Source organism: Crotalus tigris, unplaced genomic scaffold (assembly GCF_016545835.1).
Source record: "Crotalus tigris isolate CLP2741 ecotype Arizona unplaced genomic scaffold, ASM1654583v1 scf7180000017601.7605149639:7615979, whole genome shotgun sequence".
NCBI classification, from domain to species: domain Eukaryota; kingdom Metazoa; phylum Chordata; class Lepidosauria; order Squamata; family Viperidae; genus Crotalus; species Crotalus tigris.
In genome coordinates, this window is record NW_024096505.1 from 7,105,717 (window position 1) to 7,131,254 (window position 25,538).

The window sequence follows — 25,538 nt, forward strand, 5'->3', positions numbered from 1 at the left end:
AAGGTAAGAAAAATATTACACAGAACTATTGCATACATAACAATGACCTTTAAGCTATTCTCTATGAGAAATGAGGCCATACATAGCATGAATGTAATACCGTATATGCTGGCATATAAGACGACTTCCGGAAGTGCTAAACTCGGCGCCAAAGACGGGGGTCGTCTTATATGCCGAGTCATCTTATACGCCGGAAATACTGGTAGTTTCCGGCATATAAGACGACGTTCTAGGAATGCGGCTCGGTGATAAAGACGGGGGTCATCTTATACGCCGGGTCGCCTAATACGCCGGCATATACGGTACATTTGTGCACAGGTAGATGTAAGATACTGCTTCAACATCACCATGTTTAAAGCAAAAGGAGGAGAGAGTCAAAAACATCAAGAGTTTTGATTTTGGTACTCACCCATTCATATGTTACAACTTGATTGGCTCTTTCCTGAAATGGATTGAAGCCAATGCCCTGAATATATTTGCTATTGGTAGCCTCCCCAATGGTAGATGGCAGAGCATTGCTCTCTGTTTTCACTTTTATGCCTTGTGAATGGCAGCGTGAATTGGTACTAGCTGTGCCCAGGTCATCCACGTCAAGATCCTGTTCATTTGCCAAATTTTCTTTTTGCAATGCTTCATATAGCACATCAGGGTGATTCCATATCTGAGAGAGGATGGCAAATTACTTAGCAATTATTATCAAATACTTAGATTATTATTTGTTATTACTTCTAGGAGTTTTTCATTCATGAAACTGGTGACTATTTTCTTTACCTACGGTGATAATTGCCTCACTGAACAGGGGGAGCATGAACAGCAGTAAGTTTACCAAATTTCAGAGGGACAGCCAAATTAGTCTCTTGTAGCAAAAGCAACGAAGAGGTGTGTGGCCAGTCTTTCAAATAAATATATAAGGGCTGAGGAAACACAGTAAGGCTTTATGTAAGAAAAACCTACGAGTTGGAAAAGTTTAATTTGCAAAATTATTATGATTAAAAATGCAGATAATCTTTTCATTTCATTAATACTGCAGTGTCCAGGTAGTCAAAGCACACTAATCAAAATACCCCAAGCCAAATTGCAATCCAAAGCTTTGTATCACTGGTAACTAGTATTCACAGAATGTTTAGAACTTCTTATAGGAAGGAGACTTAAAAGATGGTTGTGTTCGGCATTATCCCCATATTGTTTGAAAAAATTAGACACAGCATTTAAGATGTGGAATGAAAAGTGGCCTCTAGATAATACTAATATCATCCTAACTGTTATATTTTCATAAAACCTACACAAAATACTGCTCCCTTTTTATTAAAAACACACCTTACAACAAACACAGAAGGCTTTAAGTGGGTTCAGTCCCAGCCAGCCGCTGTTGCCTGCTTCACGAAACCTGTTCATGAACTCAGTATAAAGAGCACGCTGGATTTTGGACAAACGCACTAAGATAACATGTTCTTCCTTAGAGGGAAGCTGAACCTTCAGCACATTGTGCCCTCGTCTATAGAAACAAGAGAAAAGAACATTAGGAAAGAAGTTCCTCAAAGTCTGCTCTCCGTCCCTCTAGTAGGAATGGAAAGGAGTAAGCACACCAGACACCTCAATTTCGGTATGGTTATTAATAAATGTAAAAGAACAAGTGTGATCAGCACTTTATATGTGGAGATTAATTTTCCACAGCAGATTATTGCAAAATCTTAGTGTTTAGTCTGTAACCAAGTGTAATCTCGCAACTGAATATTTACTTCCACGTATTATAATCTATGATGAAATTACATTTAATGTACATACTTCAAGCATTTATACTATCAAGCCCTCGTGAGTTATTTTCATATGCCCAAATATTTACCAACGCAACCTGTTATTATGAAACTAGATTTAATGGCACATGCACCAAAAGGGTACTGCTAATGATGGCCTAAAATCTAATCCGTCCACCTGATGAACCAAACACTTCCCATCCACTCATTATTTAAATACTTCTTCCAAAGACTGAAGGACTGTGAATGTGGCAAATGGCCTCACCTTTGTACAAAGCCTTCCAACAGGCTATGCAGGACATGACTGCGATACCGCATTAGACGAACATCATGGGAGGTGCTGTCAATACACTGTCCGTTCAGGATAGGGCGCTCAAACATATTACTGAATTCCTGCCGGGTACCAAGAAAGTCGGGGCGTACAAAGTCTACCATACACCAATATTCAATTAAATTGTTCTGCAGTGGATAGCCAGTCAGAACTACCCTTCGCCGAGATCTGATGCTTTTCAAAGCCTGAGAGGTGCTTGCATGACAATTCTTTATCCGGTGTCCCTCATCACAAATGACCACATCTGGTCCAGGCCGGGATAAAGCTTTCTCAATTCCTGAAAGGAAAAGAAAATGTCTCCAAAGGAATCTATTCTACCCTAGCCTTAACTGAAGTGGCATAATTATTAAGAATTGTGCTAAATCCAATAAGGAGTTTGGAGAAAGGAAAATGAGCTGCTCAGAAATTATTACTGGATTTCAGAAATCTCCGCTTCAGTTTTCAAGACAACACTGATAACAGAAAGACACTGATCACTTCCCTGTCTTAGGCTAGATAAGTATCATTTAAAATTCCCAATGACATCCTTCACTGAATGCAGTGGCAAGTGAAACCAGAATACGTGTTTGCTATGGAAGTTTGCTTTTTTAAAAAAGCAGCAAATCAGTGAAAAGCAGTGAGAACTGGGGCAACATTAACACAAAATCTTTCCACAAAAAGTTGCATTACAGTAAAGAAGCATGCAGCAGAAGAGTTCAGAGAAACTCTGCTTCTAAGCATTTTATGTTAATAAAGGAATTATAAATTAATTAAAGAATTCGTACAAACTAGAATATAACTTTTCTGTTGAAACAGGAAATATATTCCTTAGTACAGGATTCTCCAAACTTGGCAACTTTAAGACTGGTGGATTGCAGCCATGCTGGCAAGGGAATTCCTGGAGCTGAAGTCCATCAGTCTTAAAGTTGCCAAGTTTGGAGACCCCTGACTTAGTGGTTTCTGATTTCAGAATGTCTGTCTGTTCACGTCCAAATGCTAATAAAAATAGTTGTCTAAGAATTGTATCATTTAAATGGGAGTGAAAGATATACGTAAAAGGAGGTTTGTGGGTTCTCACCTTTTAAGAGCTCCTGCTGACGATCTTCTTCATCCACATCAATAATGACAGGGCCAGTTTGCTTTTTGCTTTTCTTTTTCCTGCCCATAGCAAAGGATTTCTTCAATGAAAGTAGGCGGTACATCTCATAGCCCATCAACAGCACACCACCATCTGTCACCCAGTCAGTTACCACTTTGGCACGTGCTGCAGTGGTCCTGAAAAAACAACAGGTAGACAAAATACAAATGGGACAGTCTTTGTGAAAAAGGAGAATTTAACTCTATATGCATGCATGTATAGTCAAAGTCTATTTGGAAAGTCAAGTTAGTTCAAAATACAACAGATAGGACAAATCCTGCTATTAACTGTGGCTGTCACTAACCTTAGACTCTCAGTGAGCCTAAAGTATTTGCACTCAAACAATGTCACCGGCTTCCGCTTACATTTTAAATGCAAAATGGTGCTCACTGTTTTCCACTGTGAGCATAATATTCTTCCTATATGCGTAATTCATCTGGGAAGGTTATTGTCTTTTTTATATTTTGTAAGAAAATAAAAGAGGACAGTATTGTAAGACTCGGAATGTGAGCAAGTTGACATGGCAATTTAATGGATGATATCCTACTTATTTTGGCAATTATACTTATTGCTACACTGAAATCAATCAGATGTTGTCATAAATAAATCTATAGAAATTACCAAGAGAACTTTCCAATATCCATAAACAGGGCGCAAAATGCTCCAACCGCAGCAATTATAAATAACATCTCCAAAATAGAATTAATTCTCCTTACTTGTGTTCATCATTCAAAATGTGGACTTTAAAACTGCGAGGCTGGATCTCTTTTGGGTCATAGTCAGCAGGAAGGGCTTCTGGTGCTGGAAGCCACATGTTGAACTCTGCTAACCAGTTCTGAAGAGTATTTACCTGTAAGGAAAATGGCAAGAAAGAAGAAATGGGATCCATTAATTATATATTTCATTCTACAAATATCTTAAAACACTGAAAAAAATATTACACAAATACTTCATGGATAGGAAAATTTAAAGAGGCAAATACAGAAGTTGAAGAACATCAAAACTTGCTAAGTATTTGAAAGGTCCTTTATCCACCTAAGCACACTCAAGTAAAGAGTTTTGCACAGCCTACTTACAGGTACAATTGCCAGGACAGTCTTTGCTTCAATATGACGGAAAAGTACATCCAAAAAGGAGATGACTTGCACAGTCTTGCCCAGCCCCATGCTATGAGCTAAGATACAGCCAAACCCACTGCTGGTTTTAAATCTCTCCAGGGATTCCACCAAATTATCATATAGGAAACGAATACCACCGATCTAGAAAAAGTAACAAATAGTGTCAAAGAGATTATGGATGAGTACTATCAAATTAGTGGTTATGGACCTAATTTGTAAATCAATGACATGTCATAGTAAAGTGTCTAGAAGAGAATTTGGTGACAATTATGTTCAGTTCTGCAGCAGAAATTTCAATACCTGGTGAGGCTTTACTGCTCGGGCAAGCTGAGGAGCCAGATAAATGTCTTCTTCGTTTGGTGGATGGTTGATGTTAACAATTACTTGCCCTGAAGCATCTAACTGGTTTAGAGCATCATTCACGTGGGCACCACTGCTCTCTTCAGTATCATCATCCCCTTCATTGCCAGAATCACTGCTGTCTACAATATGGAGGGCTTCATCTTCTCCTGAACTTAATTCTATCACTTCTGCAACACAACCAGATGTAGAGGATTAGCATATCATTATATTTTATAGTCAAATATATAAGGTGACTTATGACCCTCTATCTTCATCTAGTAAAAACTGGAAAAGGGTAAATAATAATAATGAAAATATGAAAGTAATCATATTGGCTGATTCTGATTAGTACTGAGTTACTAAACACTTTGTAATTATTTGATATGGCATTTTTTTATGCCTAGTCAATTTCATAATTTTTTTTCCTAGTCAATTTCATAAATTTTATCAGTTTCTAAAATATTTTTCAACTTGGAAATGTTCTTTCTACAAGTACAAAAACTGTACGTATGAGTCACTAAAACCCTGAAATAGAATAAATGATGTTTTATTTTCAAACAAAGTACTGTGATGACAAAAAAAAAAAATAGAGGAAGTTACTGATTATTAGAATTCTTAAGAAATAACATTTACTTGTATTTATTTATTTTTTTTTTAAAAAAAGGAATCCTGCTGAGTGCAAGATACAAAGATGTTGGAAGCCATAATGCAGGAATGAATTTTCTATCCATTCTTACCATCTTTAATGCTATGGAGTCTTCCTTTGGAGTCATCCTCACTACCACTGCTGGTGCTGTCTAAGCAGATGACCTCTTCATTTAACACTTGGGGGGGAAGCTGAGCAACTTCTGCACTTCTTAAAGCAATTTCCTCTAAAAACAAAGCAACAAACTCAGTACATAATGGATGGAGAGAAAGTCAGAATAAAAATTACCCCCACTTCACTCCCCAATATTTGATACCACTGAAGTATCTTAGTTGTACCAAGTGGTATCAATATTTGGTACAACTGATTATATAAAATGCTTTTCTAATATACTTCAAGTAATGTTTTGCCTGAAGTTAAGCAATGCTCCTCTTAGTACATTCTAATTTCTTTTGGTAGAGTCTACCGATGAGCCTCTATTTCAGACTCCAATGTTAGAAGAACACATTGTTCAAACTTTTATCAGGACACTAAAATAAGTTCGAAAATTTTCATTTTATCTGAAATCAATAACATGAAACTGAAAATTAATTAAACATGCATATTCCCATTTATATTAAACATTTAAAATATGAAAGAATTTTGTATATATGCTCTACCTCCACTCCAAACATTGTATAGTGATCTAAACATAGCAAACAACTTTCTTTCTGGTTCATTTTCAATAATTATTAGTACAAATTACTGCAACTTGACTAAATTAATTAACATGTCCTGAATTTATTCTGTGCTGCAGCATATCTAAACAGAATCTGAATAAATGAATCAGAATTTGTGAGATTTGTTGTCGGGACTTTTCAAGTTTGAAGATGAACGGCAAGTCTGGCTAATTTTTTTCAAATTGCAGAGTCTCTTGCTTCATTTGCTAGTATGAAAAGTAAACTCCTTCCATAGAGCATTTTGGATGCCATTCACATTATACAGAACTAGGTGCAAATAAAATCTGCTTGCTAATTAGTCCTGCTGCATTGCTGAATAGTCCAGTTTTGAGAAGACCACTTGCTCCAAATTTGAAAGAGGATAAGGAAGCAGAACAGAAGACTGCCCATAGTGTAATCTAAAGGTACAACAGAAAGGAGTCAGAGGATGGACAGGTCATCCCAGTCGGTATAATGTCTCCTAAGGCCAGTTTGAAATTGTGGATATTGGAAAACATCCAAAGCCTTACTATAAGCATTTACATATGTTGCTCCATTTTAATTGAGCTGAGTATTCTATTTCAGTAGGTTGACATAGAGATAATCATTGCTTAATGACTGTTCTGTTTAAGGACTGTTCGAAGTTATGATGGCATTGAAAAGAAGTAACCTTATAACTGATTTTTGCACTTATGACCTTTAAGCATCCAACGATCATGTGATTGCCAGATGCACACATTATTACTGGCTTCTGACAAGAATACTCAGTGTAGAAACTGGCAATAAAATTGCAACTCATGATCATGTGATGTCTTGCTTAACCACCATGGTGATTCACTTAAGGACGTCACTGCTTAGTGACAGAATTGCCAATCCCAATCGTGAACAGTAAGCAAGAACTACCTGTATATTTTTTTAGCCTCTCGTACAAAGTTTACAGTGATTTTAAAATCTTGAATATTTAAGAGGAATTAATAAAAGAATAGCTCACTTAACATAGAGAAGACACCAGGTCTCCATTCCTCCCCATTCTCCTCAGTAAAGGATAAAAAAGAATGGGACACTTTTGAATTCATGAAGTTTGAACAATTAATAATGGGTTTTAATATACTGTACATTTTCAATAAATATAAGTAACAACTTTGATCAAAATGCAGCTCAGACAACACATAAATACAAGAACAATCTTTTAAGTAATGACTTCATTGACTATATTCATGTTATAATTATATAATTTGTTCTAACTACAAATGCTGTTGTTAGGCTTGCTCTATTAAAAATGACTAATTTTTACAATATTTTCATTCATTCTTGTTAAGACAAGTATTATCTTTATCACTTCCCTGAATTGTATATTAACATAGAAATCAATTTGTATTATTAATATGATACATAATTCAGATATCAAAAGGAAAAATATATTAGAGAAAAATAGACACACAGTGGCTCACAAAGGTACTTATTATATTCTCCTTTTTTGTTTATCCAGGGATCAGGCAGGGCATGAATGTAACAATAAAACAAACACTATACGATGGAACAAAGTTAGTATGCTAACAGGATTAACCATTATTAGTTGCCTCATCTGGCTTCACTTCAGCTTTTGATTTAATACTTTGGGAAAAGTTTACCTGAAAGAAACTCTAAAGGTACAGGGGGGATGCTGGCTTGGTAATCCTTCCTTTGCTGTTCCAGCCGTTTTCTTCTTTCCAGTTCCTCCTGCTGTGCTGCTTTTGTCACAGCCTCCAACTGGTCTTCCCGCAGCAGCTTTCTGAGTGCACAAATAGAAAAATATATTATTTCCAAGAAATATATCGATGCAGTCTCAACTTGGTTATGTCAATGGCAAATAAAAACTGTCTTCCTCTTCTTCGAGCAAAGAAAATGACAAGGGTCAGAAAAACTAGCTATTTTTCATTTGTTGGCGGAAGGCAAGTGCCATTGTGTATTGCATATATTGGAGGGTGGGAAGGACAAAATTTTAGTTTTTAGCCAAGAGTAGGAGAGTAAAATGAAACTAAAATAGTTGCCAGTAAATGGTAATTGCTGTACCATTAAGGACAGGTGAGGGTTTAAGGCAACAATAAAAGAGAATGTATATAGTGTGTAAAAAGGAGATGTTACCTAGTCTGGTAACTAATTTTCTACAAGCAAACAACCAAGCTCAGAGAGCACCAAGGATTCCAAGGTTTAAGGCAGACATGTCAAACTTGTGACGTCATGTGACGTCACGCAATGTATCAGGACAGTTTTGCTATTGCTGGCAATGCGGTGGGCGCGGCTTCCGGATGACACCTCCGGCCTGTGGGCCGGCAGTTTGACACCCCTGGTTTAAGGCAAGGCAACTTAGAATATAATGGAGAATTGCTTTATATATCATTTGCCTTCCAGTTACAAAGAAGTGGAAAACAACACACGCTGAAAAACAGAGTAATAAAAAACAAGACTACATTGGAGGCTGGCATGGAATTGGGCAAGGAGACACTTGATGCTGCCATTTAAGGGCTGATGCACGATGTTAAGAGGGATGTTAATTATTACTTGATCCCACCTGCCTGGTCAACTTCTGTCCAGTTTCTCTTCTTTCCTTCTTGAGGAAGTGGTAGAAAACGTGATTGTTTGGCAATTGCAAAGGGTCCTGGATGAAACGGATTATCTGGCCTCCTTTCAGTCAGGATTCAGTTATGGGATGGAAATGGCATTGGTAACACTTGTTGATGATGAGACCAGGATGGGGATAATGCAACCGTCCTTACTCTCCTTGATCTCTCAGCAGACTTTAATACAATCGACCATAGTATCTTGTGGGGCTGGCTGTGGGGTTGGATAGTGCAGTTTTGCATTGGTTTGGCTCCTTTCTCCAAGGCCACTTGGAGAGGTCCAGCCCATGGCCACTCTTCTGTAGGGTGTCCCGGGCTTGGTATTCTCTCCACTCCTTCTTAACATCTACACGAAGCTGCTGGGTGAGATCATTCACCACCAGGGGTAGAGATATCATCAGTATGTTGATGATATTCAACTTTATATCTCCACCCTTAGCGATCCAAGTGATGCCTTTGCTGCCCTCTCACGGTGCTTAGAGGCTGTGGGGTCCTGGATGGGTGACCACAGGCTATGGCTGAACCCTGGCAAAACCGAATGACTTTGGATGCACATTCAAGATCCAAGACTTTACCCAACTTAGTTCTGGATGGGGTTGCACTACACAAACAGACCCAATATGCAACTTGAGTATTCTATCTTTGCCCAACTTTGATTGCTTTGCCAGTTGCATCTTTTCCTGGATCAGAGACCAGGTAACTTCATGTTTGCAATGTGCTCTATATGGGGCTAGCCTTTGAGAGCAAGGGTCCCCAACCTCCGGTCCTTGGACTGGTACCAGTCTGCAGCGTGCCAGAAACCAGGCTGTGCAAACAAGCAAAGCCCCATCTGCGGGATGCAGGCAGCACATGAAACCACATCCCCTCCGGTCCATGGAAAAACCTCTTTCCATGGAACCAGTCCCTAGTGCCCAAAAGGTTGGGGGCCACTGTTTTAGCGCATTCAGAAGATTCAACTAGTGCAGAGTGCGGCGGCACGTGTAGGATGACCCATGTTACACCATTGCTCTGCAAGGTCCACTGACTGCCAGTCTACTTCCTGGTAGAATTCAAGGTGTTATTATCTTTGGAGGCCTGCAGTTACTTGAGAAACTGTCTCACCCCACTGGGACTGGACCACCCCACCTGTGCTGGCAGAGGAGGAATGCTGTGGGCCCTGTCGGTCAAGGAATTCTAGCAGGCAGGATCCAGGAGAAGGACCTTCTCTGTCGTGGTTCCTGTCCTATGGAATATCTTATTTCCTGAAATGAGATTGGCACCTACCCTTCTGTCCTTCCACAGAAGCCTGAAAACCTGGTTCTGCCAGATGGCTTGGGACCCTAATGAGGGAACACCACATTGGAGATGGTTATTGAATTCAGAGGCAATCCCACCTCTCCACCTGCATATCCTATTCTCTCTTTTAACTATTTTTTATTGGGATTTCTATTTTTTATCCTTTTAAAGATATTTATTTGTTAGGTTTTTAATGTTTTAATGCTGGAAACTGCCCAGAGTAATTTGCTATCAGATGGGCAACAAATAAATTAGATAGATAGATAGATAGATAGATAGATAGATAGATAGATAGATAGATAGATAGATAGATAGATAGACAGACAGACAGACAGACAGACAGACAGACAGACAGACAGACAGGATCTCTTTTGCAGAATTCAAAGTTTCAAGAAAGTGAATAGTCAGTATAAGATTCAAGTACAATTGATTCTCATAGCTTCATCACCTCCACTGGTTGTCAACTCAGCTAATCCAAAAATAAGTCACAGAGAAAACTTTAATGTGTCAGATATTGCCCTTAGGCCAAGCATGTAAGAGAACATTCCACTGTTGTTGGTGCAAAGTGGAGTTTGTGAATTCCAAATTTGATGTTACACTGCTTCAATCTCTTTTTATTTATCAGTTGTAAGTTGTGAACTATATATTATCCATTGTATCACTGAAGACAATGAGGGGTAGTGGAAACACAGCTGTATGTGCAGATGCTCCATGATGACCATCTGCTTTCACTAGTTCTGCCATCCAACTTATTTACTTATTATGGAAGCATATGGAAGGCAAAGAGAGTAGAATGCTTGCAGGAACTAATTTTGCAGCATTTATCCATTTGAGACATTTCTTCATCCAGGCAAGAGTAGGGTAGCCAAAGCAGCTTACACTGTTGGTGAAAGGACTGAGCTTAGGGGAAAACAAAACAGGGACATGTTCAAAAGTCAGACAGACTTGGTCCAAATAGATCAGATGAGGCACAGGGGTCAGAAACTTCATATGACTGGTATAAAAGGAAAAGGATCACACTTCAACTCTTTCACAGGATATTATAGAAACTGAAATCTCGGCACAGTTATGATCAGTTTTCTTCCCTGGAACCACGAAAGCAGTTTCTTAGAACAATTATCAGAGATGCCTGTAATGTTTCCTCACTAATTGGATTTTACTTCCCCTTTGTCTAGTGCTCTTCTACACAGACCATCATAAATCTGGATTCAAGAAATTATCCATGAATATTGTGTTAGTGTAAATATTAAAACTCTCAAAGGTTTTTAAAAGGGGCGTTGGTCTTACCTGAACGCCTTTTCTCAGTACGGAGATGGATAATCCACGGATGGGTTTTCTCTGTCTGCCTGCTCTTGAGACCAAGTAGCCAAAGCTTGACACGCCCCCACTTCCTGTGGAGTCCATTCTTAACGAGGGCGAATTGGCTGATGATTGACGAGGTATTGGCTCTCAGCTCCCTACTAGCGGCCTGCTGGCCTTGGGGTGGGTGTGGATTATCCATCTCCGTACTGAGAAAAGGCGTTCAGGTAAGACCAACGCCCCTTCTCCAGTACAGGAGATGGATAATCCACGGATGGGACGTACCAAAGCCTCACTGTCCCAAGGGGTGGGAAACAGATAAGGCGGTAGATTGATCTCTGAGACAACTTGCTGGAGGACCCTCCTACCAAAGGAGGCGTCCGCCGATGCAAAGCGGTCTATCTTGTAGTGTCGTATAAACGGGGAAGGCGAGGACCATGTCGCGGCCCTGCAAACTTCCTCGATTGACGCCTGGGTAGCCCATGCCGCCGAAGTTGCAGCGCTTCGGGTGGAATGGGCCGTGAGATGACTTGGGGGCGGCAGGGATGATACATTGTAAGCTTCTGCGATACAGCTTCGGATCCACCTTCCAATGGTGCCCGCGGAAACTTTCCGCCCCAAGGTGCCCGCTTGGAAGGACACAAATAGGGCCTCCGATTTGCGGAAGGGTTCTGTACGCTTTATATAACGCCGCAAGGCTCTGCGGACGTCCAATGTATGCCACTGCCGCTCCCGGTCATGTGTTGGATTTGGACAGAAGTTTGGGAGAATTACTTCCTGTGTCCTGTGAAAGAGTGAATTCACCTTCGGTATGAAGGCAGGATCTAACCTAAGGACCACCCTGTCCTTGTGGAAAATGCATAGGTCGTTTCTGACTGACAGTGCGGCCAGTTCCGAAATTCGTCTGGCCGATGTGATGGCAATCAGGAACGCCACCTTTAGCGACAGGTGTCGCAAGGAAACGGTCGCCAATGGTTCAAATGGTGACCGAGTGAGTGCGTAAAGGACTCACGGTAGTTCCCAGGACGGGTACCTATGAATTACTGGAGGTCTGGTGTTATAGGCGCCCTTGATAAAGGCGCGGATCCTGGGGTGGTGAGCTAAGGGAACCGAATCCGTGCAGGTGAGGAGGGTGGACAAGGCCGCCACTTGCCTGCGGATGGTCGCGGGGGCGAGGCCTCTGTCTAGTCCCTCCAAGAGGTAATCTACTATCTGAGGGATGTAGAGTTTGTGTAAGTCAAACTGCCGTTCCCTGCACCAAAGGCAAAAATTTTTCCAAGTGGAGTCATAAATGCGGTTTGTTGCCGGACGGCGTGAAGCTTGAATTATGGTAATGGCCCCGGGAGAGAATAGTTCCTGTGCCATTATCTGGCGCTCAAGTGCCAGGCGGTCAGTTGTAACCATTGGGGTTCCGGGTGACTGATGGTTCCCTGGTGTAGGGACACTTGATGAGGGGGAATGTTCCATGAGGGCGACTGAGACAGGTTCATCAGGTCGGCGAACCACGGTCTCTGTGGCCAATATGGTGCTACTAGGATCACTTCTGCCCGCTCCTGAATCAGCTTGTGGATGACCGCCGGTATGAGTGGTAGTGGGGGAAAGGCATAAAGCAGACCCTGAGGCCACTGAGTTCTCAGAGCGTCCGTCCCCTCTGCTCACGGGTTGAAGTAACGAGAGTAAAATCTGGGGAGCTGGGCATTGTCTGATGATGCGAACAGATCGAGGATCGGGTACCCGAACTTGCGGGAGATGTCTAGGAACAAGTTCGGGTGTAGCCCCCACTCCGAAGGGTCCACTGTGGTGCGGCTTAGGAAGTCCGCTTGCTGGTTGTTGACCCCCGATATGTGTTCCGCTTTTAGTGACTTCAGATTGGGCTCTACCCAGCTGAATAGGAGTCGTGACTCTGTCATCAGGGTTTTTGATCTGGTCCCCCCCTGCCGATTGATGTGCGCCTTGGCTGCTACGTTGTCTGTTAGGACTAGAACGTGGTGGCCTCTGATTCTGTCTTTGAATTGTTGCAAGGCTAGGTGGATAGCCCTGAGTTCTAGCCAGTTGATGTTGTTTCTCAGATCCGTGGCGGACCAACGTCCCTGTACAAACTGGGAGTCCAGATGGGCTCCCCAACCATACAGACTGGCATCTGTAGTGATGGTAACTCTGACTGGTTCCTTGAAGGGTGACCCCTTGGTCACGGCCCGAGAGCACCACCAGCGTAGCGCCCTGCGGATTTGTGCCGTGACCCTGACTAGGTGGTTGGATGCGCTGGTGTTCTGCCGTTGGTACGGGAGCAGAAACCACTGTAGTTCCCGTAGGTGGAGCCTGGCCCAGGGTACAATGGCTATGGCCGATACCATCTTGCCCAATAATTGGGAAAGTGTTAGTATCGGAACTGAACGTTGCCTGTGAACCCAGCGAGCCAGTTCCCTGATGCCGGCCACCTGGTCTTGGGAGAGATAGACCATACAGTTGGTTGTGTCTATCACGGCCCCCAGATGCAGCAGCCTGGACGAGGGAACTGTCTGGCTCTTCTGAAAGTTTACTGAGAATCCGTGTAATTGGAGGACGCGAATGACGGTCCTTACGTCCGCCTGAGCTGTCTGTAGGGATGTTGCTTGGATTAGTATGTCGTCTAGGTAACATTGGACGCGTATTGGGATTTTTCTCAGTTTGGCGGCTACCGCTGCTAGTATCTTGGTAAATACCCTGGGTGCCGAAGATAGACCGAAGGGGAGAGCTCTGTATTGGAAGTGTTTTCCCCCGTAACAGAAACGTAGGAACCGGCGGTGGTTTGGGTGGATGGGGATGTGAAGGTAGGCTTCCGTGAGGTCTATCGATGCCAGGAAGTCTCCTTCTCTGATGCTTCCCAGGATGGACTGAAGGGATTGCATCTTGAATTTTTTGTATGTGATGTAGCGGTTGAGGTTTTTTAGGTCCAGGATTGCCCTCCATCCTCCTGAAGTCTTTGGAACCACAAAGAGGATGGAGTAAAATCCTCTGCCTCTGTATTCCGCTGGGACCGGTTCTATTGCTTGAATGTCCAACAGGTGTTGGATGGCCTCCTGCATGAGTTTGCGTTTGGTGGGGTTCCTGGAGACCGAGCAGTTGATGAGTCGGTCTGGGGGTGTGACCAGGAACTCCAGGGACAGCCCGGACTGGATGGTTTGTAGTACCCAGTTGTCCGTGGAGGTCTGCTCCCACTGGTGGAAGAAGTGAGCTAGTCTTCCTCCAATGGGTAGGTCTATGTAGGAGTCATTTTGTCTTCCGGTACGGACGACCCGTTCCACGAAAGGGTCGTCTCGACTGGTTTTGTTGTCTGGGCTGGAACCCCGGTCTGTCGTAGGGGCGGCCGTACGGTTTGTTCTGCCTGGGAGTGAATGGCTTGGGTGCCTGACTGATAGGCGTGGTTGTCGGTTGGCGAAAGGACTGCCTACGAAAGTAAGGTGTGGTACGTTTGTCTGACCTTTTGTTCAAGTGTGCCATGACCTTCCGCTTGTCTTTGTTCTCTACAAGATAGGGGTCCAAGGCCTCCCCAAACAGACCGTTGCTTGAGTAAGGGGCGGTCGCTAGCCGCCACTTAGCCTTGGTGTCAGCTTGCCAGTGTTTTAGCCATAGCATTCTCCTGGCAATTATGTTGGATGCTATGGATCTGGATGAAAAAATGGCCGATTGGAACGTTGCGTCTGCAGCGTATTCCGTGGCTGCTACCATCTTAGCCAGGTCCTGGTGTGTTCGTATGTCCTCCATAGGAACTATGGTTTGTAGTTGTTGCAACCAGATGAGGGTGGCCCGGACAAAAAAGGAGGCCGAGGTGGCTGCTTTGATGGCCCATGCCACTGTCTGGTGGGTTTTGCGAAAGGCTTGTTCCCACTTTTTGTCATCTGCCTTAAGGGCCTCCACTAGGTCCCCAGCCATGGCTGTCTGGGAGACCAAGGGGGTCCAGGCTTCATCTACTTTAGGAATTTCTAAGGCCTCATTGAGGTCTGTGGCAGTGCTGTATAATTTTTTGTCCGTACCACTCACTGATGGGAAGGAAGCGGGAGAGTCCCATGGCTTCTTGATCCCTTTCAGGAAAATGGCGGGGCAAGGTATATGGTGTTGCGTTGTCACCTTTTCTACGAATACGGGTCTGGATGTGGTGGCCGGTGTCGCTTGCGGCTGAGAAAACTGATCCGTCCCCATGTCCGCAATGGCTGTGGCCTTGCGTAGTATCGTGAGGAAGCGGTTGGGATTAAATAATCCCCCTGAGGGGGGGCTCAGGGGGAAGTTCCTCATCCTCTGACATAGAGATCCCAGGTTGATCCTCCTCTTGTGGTGAAGAATAACCACTCATGGAGGACTGGGCCGGGGAGACGGGTTCCTGAATGCCTGAGGACTCTGAGGGGAGTTCCGAGTGTGGCCTGGCTGAGATGGAGGGCCCCTGGTCCTGGTGGGCGGAGTGCTGTGCTAGGGCTCGGTCCACCACTTTGGTTAATAGGGCCTCTAGCCGTCCATCTGCCCAGATGTCCCCTATGTCATTACCTTTGGGTGTGGTGACCGCAGGTGGAGAGTTGGACTCAGTGGTTGTGCCTGCCGCCGTGGTTGTTTGTTGGGCTGATGTAGATGGCGGATCCAGTGGTTGCGGTGTTCCTGGAATGGACCACGCGCTCTGGGTTGATGTGGATGGACCCAATGGTAATTCCATCTCGGTGGCCGCTATTTGAACCAATTCCAATTGGGCCTGCCTCTGCGCTCTGGAGAACTCCTTCTCCAGGGCCTGGTGCCTACGGCTGGCTTGCTTTTCCGCCAACTTGGAGGGCCTCTTGAGCGAGTGTTTTGTCTTCGCTTTGCACTTGCCTGCCGCCTTCTGGTCAGAAGGTGTGTTGCAGCCGTAATTGGGAGATGGAGGGGTCGTGCTCATGGATTGAGGCAACGAGGGTTCCCTCCATTCCGCTTGAGCAGTCCCAGAAAAACTGAGAAGACGCTCAGGCAGGCAAGTATTGGCGGGAGCGAAATTGGAACAAGTACCAGGACTGTTCCCCTGATCACCCGACCACAACAAAAATATTCTCTCTGGGCTAAGGTCACGGTAGCTGAGGGAGGTACCGAAGGCACGTTTGGAACCACTCTTTGGGTTCCGCCCGGAGGCCTTAGGTGACCAGGCAACGTGCACCAGTAGAAAAAGGAAAAGGGAGGCAAAAAATATCAGTGGCGACCTCAAAAGGGTCTGTAGGCCTGACTTAATACACAACAGGTATCAAATGGCGGTCACCTAGAGCGGAATTTATTCTTATTAATACTATTACTATTATACTAATAATAGGAACAACAACAATAATAATAATAATAATAATAACAACAACAATAATGGTGATGATGATAATATTGTGTGTTCTGCCTTTAGGCCTGTTGGCCCTGCAGTCGCTTAATTTTTAGCTTTAAAAAAAAATATATTTTTTAAATTATTATTATTATTATTATTATTTTTAAAATTTATGTATTTATTTTTATTATTATTATATTTTGTCCTATTATTATATGTGTGTATCGGGGGTGGAGCGCTGGCTGTGCGCTCCTATTCCGCCTCTATCAGTGATTCCAGATATGATGTGGAGCTTCCTTAAGCTCGGTTTGCCTTTCTCTGGCAAGAGATGGCAGCCGCAGCTCGTTTCTCCCTGAAAACGGGCTTTGCGGATCCCAGGAGGGTTCTCTAGCCTCCGTTTCTTGGTTGGGGCTTACTCACTTCCTGTGCTTCGGCTTTTTAAAAAGGAGGGTGGCTGCGGCTCGTTTCCCTCTGAAAATAAGCTCCGCAGCCTCCCAGAAGCTGCTTGTGCCCGGGGATTTAAATTTGGCGCGCTGGTGACGTTTTAAGGGAATCCCAGTCAGGGATTGCCTTTGTTGCCTGAAAACAACAACTAAAATGGAGCCCGCGGTTGCCCTGGGCTGCTAGGGAATCTCCGATGATCCAAATTCAAGTTTGAATCCGGACCTGGAGATTGTTATTTTTTCCCCCAATTTGAGGAAAAAATCCCTTGGAAGGTGGGGAGAAAAGCTCAGCAAGTGGTCTCTGCTGATGCCTTCCCCCCCCCCCTTTTCCACCTCCAGAGCCCTGGGGCTGGCTGGGATCCGTGGGGAGTTTCCCCCCCCCACACCCCCTTTTTCAATTTTAATATAGGATCAGGGATGATCCCAAGGAAAACTTAGTGGTTGGGGAAAAGGTTCAGCAAGTAGTCTCTGCTGATGCCTTCTTCCCCCCCTTTCCACCCCCCAGAGCCCTGGGGCTGGCTGATATCTGTGGGGAAATTTCCCTCCCCACCAATCCCCTTTTTAATTTTAGGTTTGAGATCAGGACTGATCCCCAGAAAATTTTGTGGTTAAATTCCTATAGGTGGCAATTTTTTTTGGAAGGGGAAGCCAATTATCAAGGGATAATTAATCAATGGATTTCTTGTCTAACCTGATAAGCTGAGAGCCACGCCAAAACGAGTCTTCTCGAGCAGAGACCAAGTTAAGAATGGACTCCACAGGAAGTGGGGGCGTGTCAAGCTTTGGCTACTTGGTCTCAAGAGCAGGCAGACAGAGAAAACCCATCCGTGGATTATCCATCTCCTGTACTGGAGAAAGTATGCTTACCTTATGTTCCTCCTCATGTGAGAAGGTTTCTGAGCCCTCTTCTTTTTGGTGTCCTCAGAGGCCAGGCTCTTGTGCTGGTTCTGCAACAGTTTCTCTGCCTGTTCACTCTGAGATGAGGTAGTTGAAGTAGAGTGCTGCCATTCTCCATCTTCCCCATGTTGAACAAGATCACTTTCAAAAACTGCTTCACGGGATTGATCTGTAAAGACAGTATGAGAGCAAATTGTGCAAAATGTGCTGGTAATTTCCTTTCTTTTCACACTTGTAATAAATGTGGATCTTACTGAAAGAATAAATGATTTCTCAATCATTTGACCATGTACTTTGAGATCTATTGGAAATGCTGATAAATCAAAATTCTCCAAATTCTCACACACAACCACAAAATTTTTCATATCATGTCAAACCACAGCTGGATATGTCAACCTGTTCCATGACACAAGAAATACTATGTGACTCCTGCAGTAAATAATTCCAATGTTGGTCCAGTATTGCCAAGTGAACAAACTGCAACAGAGGAATTTCTTACAGGAAAAGAAACAGGGAATGTCAGTTAGGACAAAAAGACTTGAGACAGTTAAAAAAGAGTTTTAAAAAGAGGCTGTTTTTTAAATACATAACCAAATAGCAGCTAAAACTCCATGAAATACAAACAACATGGATGGAATACTACTTCTTCCTAGATCTGACAGCTCAACTTCCCTTTCTCCTCTGTTTTTCCAACTACTTATTACTAGTTTAGTATGAGATTAGACTGCATGGAAGATACTCCTATTCCACAAACATTGTTTGAAAGATCATGTGTTAGTACAAATCCAGATGTATAAGAAGACCAACTTTATCTATATCTGTCAAAAGGCACTGTGTATCAAAACTTTTTTAAAAACAGTGTGATTACTTCACACTGCTTTTTCAGAGAACTCTCTCTATTCTGGCAAAGCTCTTTAAAAAAAATTAATTGAAAGCAAATAGCTGCTCTTTTACATTCCCCTAAGTAAGAGGTATAACTGAACCAAAACTGACCCCTCCCGTTTTTTTCCTGGAAATACAAGTCGTGTCACATTGTGAACTTGATACATTTTCTAGAACAGACAGGGACTTTAAGGATTCATGTGGAGTGAAAATGTCACAACAAATGAGCTCACGCTCATTTAACTGAAGGACTCCTAGTACTGGGAACAGACTCTGGTTTCCTTGAATTTTTTTCAGAGTTGTTTATATTAAGTAGCATTGTTCCAGCATATCATATCAACAAAAGTTTCATAATATGATATGCAGCATTTTTACCCAGTGGCTTTTCTGCTTCATTCACAATTATGTAACTAGATCAAAAGAGTGCTAAAATAGGGCAATAGGAAGTGGTAATAGCAGTCCATGTGATTACATTTTGCAGGCTGAGTCATCACATCAACGACTTCCCCAGAATTAAAAACAAATGCAAAATTCATGCAGAATTCAAAAGTATTAGTGAGAAGTGAGAGAGAAAGCCATAACTAGCATACATTTACTAAAACCTTTGTGCTGCTTGTACAGCTCTTTTCAACAAAATTAAATAAAACCACTGATTTAGCAGAATATTAGATTAGATATCTCCAATGTAGTTTTGCCCTTCAACATATGATATGATGATACAGCAAATATTTTCTGTGATCGCAGTTTATTAGTTATTCTTATTACATTACCCCAGCCTGTTTCTACTCAGAGGTCTCCCCAAATTCTTTTATTTTTTTTCCTCCCAAATTCTCAATATCCCTTTTAAAAAAACTTACTAATCTAAGATATCATATATCTTAAAATTTATTTATTTAGTTAGCGAATATATATAGAAAATGAGATGTTTGCATTATTATTTTGAATGTCATATATGCTAATAAAACCAGTCTTTTGATGTAATGAATTCTGGGCAACACACAGTATAGTTCCAAGGCTTTCTGTGGGAAGAGACAGTCAAGTGGCAGAATGCTCCTGCAAAGTGAAGACTGGGGCATCATTAGAACTCAGGAGGCAAAGGAAGGAGTTTCAACATGCCCGGCTGAACACTTGTGAAAGGAAGAGAAATCTTATGCTTCTTTCACTTTTGCCTCCAATCACAAGAGGCTCTGACGTTAGATGGGCAGGGGCTACTTATGCAAACTGTTGTACAATATCCTTAACTTCATATGCTAGCAAAATACTGCTTAATATCAAAAATCAATGACCTAATTAAGGCATTACAAGGACCCAACCAACACTGGCAGAGCAAGCTACTATATAACAACAGTGAAGCAAACTCAACACTCACAAGCCCTGATGAAGTTACCTAGTCAGGGAATGAAATGCCTATAAGCAAACAACCAAGTTCAGAGAGGATCAAGGACTCCACAGAGTTATAGGAGCTTCATATATTCTCTTCTATTGGAGTTTTCTTTAATATCAAAGAAGCCGTTTACTCCGTTCTTTCCCATCCAAGCACACAGAGTCCCCAGGCACCTGGATAGGACTTCAGTGGCATCACAGTCTGCTGGGATAGTGATGTAAAGCTGAGTATCACACATATTTTTAATGTATCCAAAAACTCTGAACGACCTTCCCAAAGGCTTCATGTAAATGTTAAACAACAGAGAGATTTGGGGAGTCATCAGTTAAATCTTTCCTGCCCACCGCTACAATGCTCAAAATCCCTGACCTCCATAGGTAGTCCAGAAAGACGATATTGCAGGCCACCCACTGAGAAGTAAAAAAGATCAGAATAGATACACTTCCTCCATTCAGGCCCTGACAATGGTCACCTAGTAGGGCGACCAATGCCAGGACTGAACCTGGTTTTTTGTTTATTCTTTTTACAGGCATTAGACAACTTTTTGTATTGCATAGTAATATAAATATTGACAACAAATAAAAGCACAAAAATTTTTTAAAAACCCAAACATTTTTAAATAGGTTCCCTACCTAGCCCTTAAAAATGACACATCTTCAACCAGTCAATTATGTTTCATGAAACAGAGTAATGTGATTAAAATGGAAGAAAATCAAACACAAAAACTCCATGCATTAAAAAACTAGTATAGTAAGGAATAGTCTGCATTATACTCTGTCATTCATGTGTTACTTTGAAGAAAGGGTGTTACTTCAAATATAAGTAAAATCGGCACAATGTTTTGTATATTATAATGACATACTATCAGCAAACCAAAAATAAAAGAGTCAACTTCTGCCTGATGGAAACATGAATCCAGGTAATATCACCACTCTATGTAAACAATATCTAAGAAAAGCTTCTCTTGTTTCTGGATTCAAACAAGTATCTATCCTAGTTACAGAGAAAATTGCTCTACATTATCAGTTGAAAGGGAGTATTAAAGATGACATCTCAAGTTGAGCTCAACATCTAAAGACTTCAGATCTTTATATATAGTTTCCTTGGTAACAGTAAGGAAGTGATTTGTCACTGTTTTCTGAATTGGATGCTTTTTGAATTCCCAGGTATTTGGGTGTTATTCAAATATTAACTAAGTCTCATCACGCTAGGGATTTTTTTTGAGAACAGCTGAAACAGAACAAGAATAGTACGTCCAATTTCATGTATTAGAGAAACCTATAATTTATTCCAGAGTGTATATGCAAAAAAGAATAGAAATCATCCAATAATCTTTTAAGAAGCAGAAAAGATTTTGTTTTTTTAGCAAATGAACTCAAAACAAGATTGATGCCATTTAGATGGGAGATTCCGATGGGTATTGCTTTGAGCCATGCGGGGACACGGTATAGACTTAACACGGTTGCCAAAGCTAAAGAATTTTACAACACGGTCCTGGGAGCAGGCTCATATTCATCCATGACTCAGAGAGCCTTGAGTGGCCAAGAGGTGGAACAGCAGTCTGAAGGACTAAGTTTGATGGCTGCTGGGCAGATGGAATGGATGCGTCAAGCAGAGGTTAAAGAACAGAGAATGACTCGTGCAGCACACAAACGTAAGGAAAAGGAACAACAGAAGAAAGAAGCTAAAGAATCTTCTCATCAGATTGTTTCGATGCCGGTGGGAGGAGCAAGACCCAAAAGCTCTGCAACACATTCCTCAGTAGCAGATCTTGAGGGAATCTTCTCCAGGCTCCTGGTTAAGGGAGATGGCAAAGTTCTTGACCTGGAATGTTAATGGTCTTAATTTTCCCCAGAAGAGAAAGAAAATCTTTCATTACTTAAAGCAACATAATAACGATATCATTTGTTTGCAGGAAACTCATATTTTACTTAAAGACCAAAAATATTTAGCTAATGCTCGCCTGGGATCTCATTTTGTATCTCCTGCTCCTGGGAAAAAAGGGGGTGTGGTAATCTATGTTAAGCAAAACCTACCAGCTTGTCTGGTAGAATCAGATCCTCAAGGAAGATATGTCATGATTGAACTTGGCTTATATGGTAAGAAAATACTTATAGTGGGACTATACGCACCAAACCAGCAACAGGAACAATTTTACAGATTGTTACATCAGAAAATAACTTTGTTGGATTATAGGTCAGTGATATTAATGGGAGACTGGAATGGTGTTTTAGACACACAAAAGGACAAAAAAGGTTTTTCTACTTTCTTCAAACAGGCTAAATTACCTAAAGCTTTTTTTGATTTGAAAGAAGATTGGGAATTGAGAGACTATTGGCGTGAACGTAATCAAGAGGAAAGAGACTTTACTTTCTTCTCAGAGAGACACCAATCTTTCTCAAGGATTGACTTCTTCCTGATTACAACAGATTTATATAACAGGGTGAAGAATGTAAAAATTTTCCTAGGTCACTGACAGATCATAGTCCAGTTTGGATGGAACTGGTTGCTGAGAAAGAGGAGAGGAGATCCTGGAGGTTGAATGAGAATTTATTTAAACAAGAAAAAAATGTTCAAAAATTAAAGGAATGTTTAAAGGATTATTTTGTTTTAAACATGTATAAGGGAACATCAATGTCAATGGTATGGGATGCAAGTAAAGCCTTTATGCGCGGGATTTTGATAAAAATGAATAACTTTCACAGACAAAAGCAGACTCAGAAACGTAAAGAATTGGAAGATGAGATTAAATTAAAAGAGAAGCTTTTAATTTCAAATCCTTTAGATGAAAAGGTGAAAGGAGCTATAAAATTGTTAAAAACATAATTTAATATGTTGACGGCTGACCAAGCTGCAACTAATTTAATGTTTATGAAGCAAAACACATTTTGTAATGCTAACAAACCAGGGAGATGGCTGGCTTATCAGTTAAGAAAGAAACAGAGACAGAGAACTATAGATAAAATAAATTATAATGGTAAATTGGTTTATCAGAAAGAATTGATTAAGAAATCTTTTTTAGATTATTATCAAAAGTTATATAAGAGTACTAATGTACAAACTACAGATATAAATAATTATCTAAGCAAAGCTAATCTTCCTAAATTAACAGAAGATCAGAAAAAAGAGATTAATGGTTTAATTACTAATGAGGAAATTGTGACAGCTATTAAGCAATTAAAATTAGGCAAAGCGCCGGGTACGGATGGTCTGACAGCTATTTATTATAAAACCTTAGCAGAAGAGATGATTCAACCTTTATGTGAGCTTTTTAATAATATATTACAAGGTTTAGAGATTCCTCCGTCATGGCGCAATGCTTTTATATCTTTGATTCCAAAAGAGGATCAAGATCTCACCTTGCCCAAGAATTATAGGCCCATATCTCTCTTAAATGTGGATTATAAAATTTTTGCAAAAATTATAGCTAATAGGTTTATGGGGGTCTTGCAGCAGCTTATACATAAGGACCAATCGGGTTTTATAACTGGAAGATATATGAAAAATAATGTTAGACAAATCATTAATTTATTAGAATATTTAGATAAAAACAACCAAGTCTCTGCAGGGCTGATATTTTTGGATGCTGAAAAAGCCTTTGACCAATTGAACTGGCAGTTTATGTTATCTTTAATCAAGGAGATGAATTTTGGACAAAATATATTACAAGCTTTATCTAATATATATATCAAAAACAGACTGCTCAACTTATTGTTAATGGGGGTTTGTCAGAGGCTTTCACAATAGAAAAAGGTACAAGACAGGGATGTCCATTATCTCCGTTATTATTTGTCTTAACATTGGAAATTTTGTTGATTAAAATTCGGGAGTCTCAAGAAATAAAAGGAATAGAGATTAATAAAAAAGAATATAAGCTAAGAGCTTTTGCAGATGACTTGGTTGTTACTCTGTCTCAACCTACCTACTCGGTAGTAAAATTATTACAATTGATTCATCAATATGGGTGTGTTTCGGGTTTTAAAATTAATAATAATAAGACTAAAATATTACTCCAAAATATGACTAATTGTGATAAACAGACCTTGGTTAACTTAACAGATTTTGAAGTTGTTGATAAGGTAAAATATTTGGGGGTCATATTATCTGCTTCTAATGTAAAATTGTATAAAAACAATTATGAAAAGTTGTGGATTGGGGTACAGAAGGATTTAAAGAATTGGGATAACTTACAGTTATCTCTTATGGGTAGAATTGCAGTTATTAAAATGAATGTCCTACCAAAATTTCTTTTTTTTGTTTCAAATGTTACCTATCTTAAAGAATGAACTTAATTTAAATGAATGGCAGAAAGGTATTAACAAATTTATTTGGGCAGGGAAAAAACCAAGGGTAAAACTTAAAATTATGCAAGATTTTCGTGAGAGAGGTGGACTCAAGGTACCGAATTTGAAACTATATTATGACGCTGTGGTTCTAACACTGATTAGCGATTGGACGAATTTAACAAATGTAGAAATTCTCCATTTGGAGGGTTGGGATTTACTTTTTGGATGGCATGCCTATTTAATTTTTAATAAAAAAGTGGATCGGGTTTTTAAATCTCATATTATAAGGATTTCTTTGCTTAGGGTGTGGAGGAAATATTATAAAAGTGATTTTAAAATACATTATGGGCTATACCTTGGCATGCGATAGAGGGGATAAAGAGAGGAGTTAAGATGGATACGGTTTCCTATACACAACTACTTAGATGGGATGGTCAAAATTGGCAGTTAAAATCTTTGGAAGACTTAGTACATGCAAACATTACTTACTCATGGTTTCAATACACACAAATAGTGGATAGATGGAAGACGGATCGTAATATGGGTTGGCTTAGAGAAGATGAAAATCTTTTTAAACAAGTAAGGGATCAAAGACCAACTCATATTAAGAGAGTTTATGGGGTTTTAGTTGAAATGGATTCAGAATCTGAATTAATCAAAGATTGTATGATTAAATGGACACAAAATATTGGTGAACCAATCCCATTGGATACCTGGGAATTTATCTGGGTGAGGAATGTTAAATTTACACAAGCGCAGAATTTAAGAGAGAATTTTTACAAAATGTTTTATAGATGGCACCTTGATCCACAAAAAATGTCTATTATGTACCCTGATCTACAGCCTAAATCACAGGTCGGCAACCTGCGGCTCCGGAGCCGCATGCGGCTCTTTGAGCCTTCCCCTGTGGCTCCCAGCCTCCTCTGCCTTTGCAGAGAGAGACAGATACAGGCAATTGCACTTCTCTGCTTCTCTCTCTCTCTCTCTCTCTCTCTCTCTCTGTGTGTGTGTCTCCCTGTGTGTGTGTGTTTGTGTGTGTTTTGTGTGTGTGTGTGTGTGTGTGTGTGTGTAAAAGAGAGTGTACTCACAGTATTCTCCGAGGAGCTGAAAAGCTTTCTGGCGGAGCTCCTCCCTTTGCTGCGTCTCTGAAGGAAGCAGGAAGCAGGA

General features: G+C 41.1%; 1 protein-coding gene across 4 annotated transcripts in view; it reads right to left on the reverse strand.

Moving 5' to 3' along the window:
- The window catches only part of RAD54L2 (RAD54 like 2), a 77,036-nt gene that overhangs the window by 19,426 nt on the left and 32,072 nt on the right, over positions 1-25,538 (reverse strand). For all 4 annotated transcript variants that reach the window (XR_005553709.1, XM_039319475.1, XM_039319456.1 and 1 more), the window contains 10 exons: positions 17,790-17,988; positions 7,638-7,777; positions 5,400-5,534; positions 4,621-4,850; positions 4,279-4,461; positions 3,919-4,052; positions 3,143-3,339; positions 2,020-2,362; positions 1,318-1,495; positions 410-661 (listed from right to left, as the gene is read on the reverse strand). Coding sequence is in view for 3 of the 4 variants with exons in the window: in XM_039319475.1 (XP_039175409.1) it covers positions 410-661; positions 1,318-1,495; positions 2,020-2,362; positions 3,143-3,339; positions 3,919-4,052; positions 4,279-4,461; positions 4,621-4,850; positions 5,400-5,534; positions 7,638-7,777; positions 17,790-17,988 (1,991 nt within the window). In the remaining variant the exon portion in view is untranslated. The remainder of the gene's footprint in view (positions 1-409; positions 662-1,317; positions 1,496-2,019; positions 2,363-3,142; positions 3,340-3,918; positions 4,053-4,278; positions 4,462-4,620; positions 4,851-5,399; positions 5,535-7,637; positions 7,778-17,789; positions 17,989-25,538) is intronic.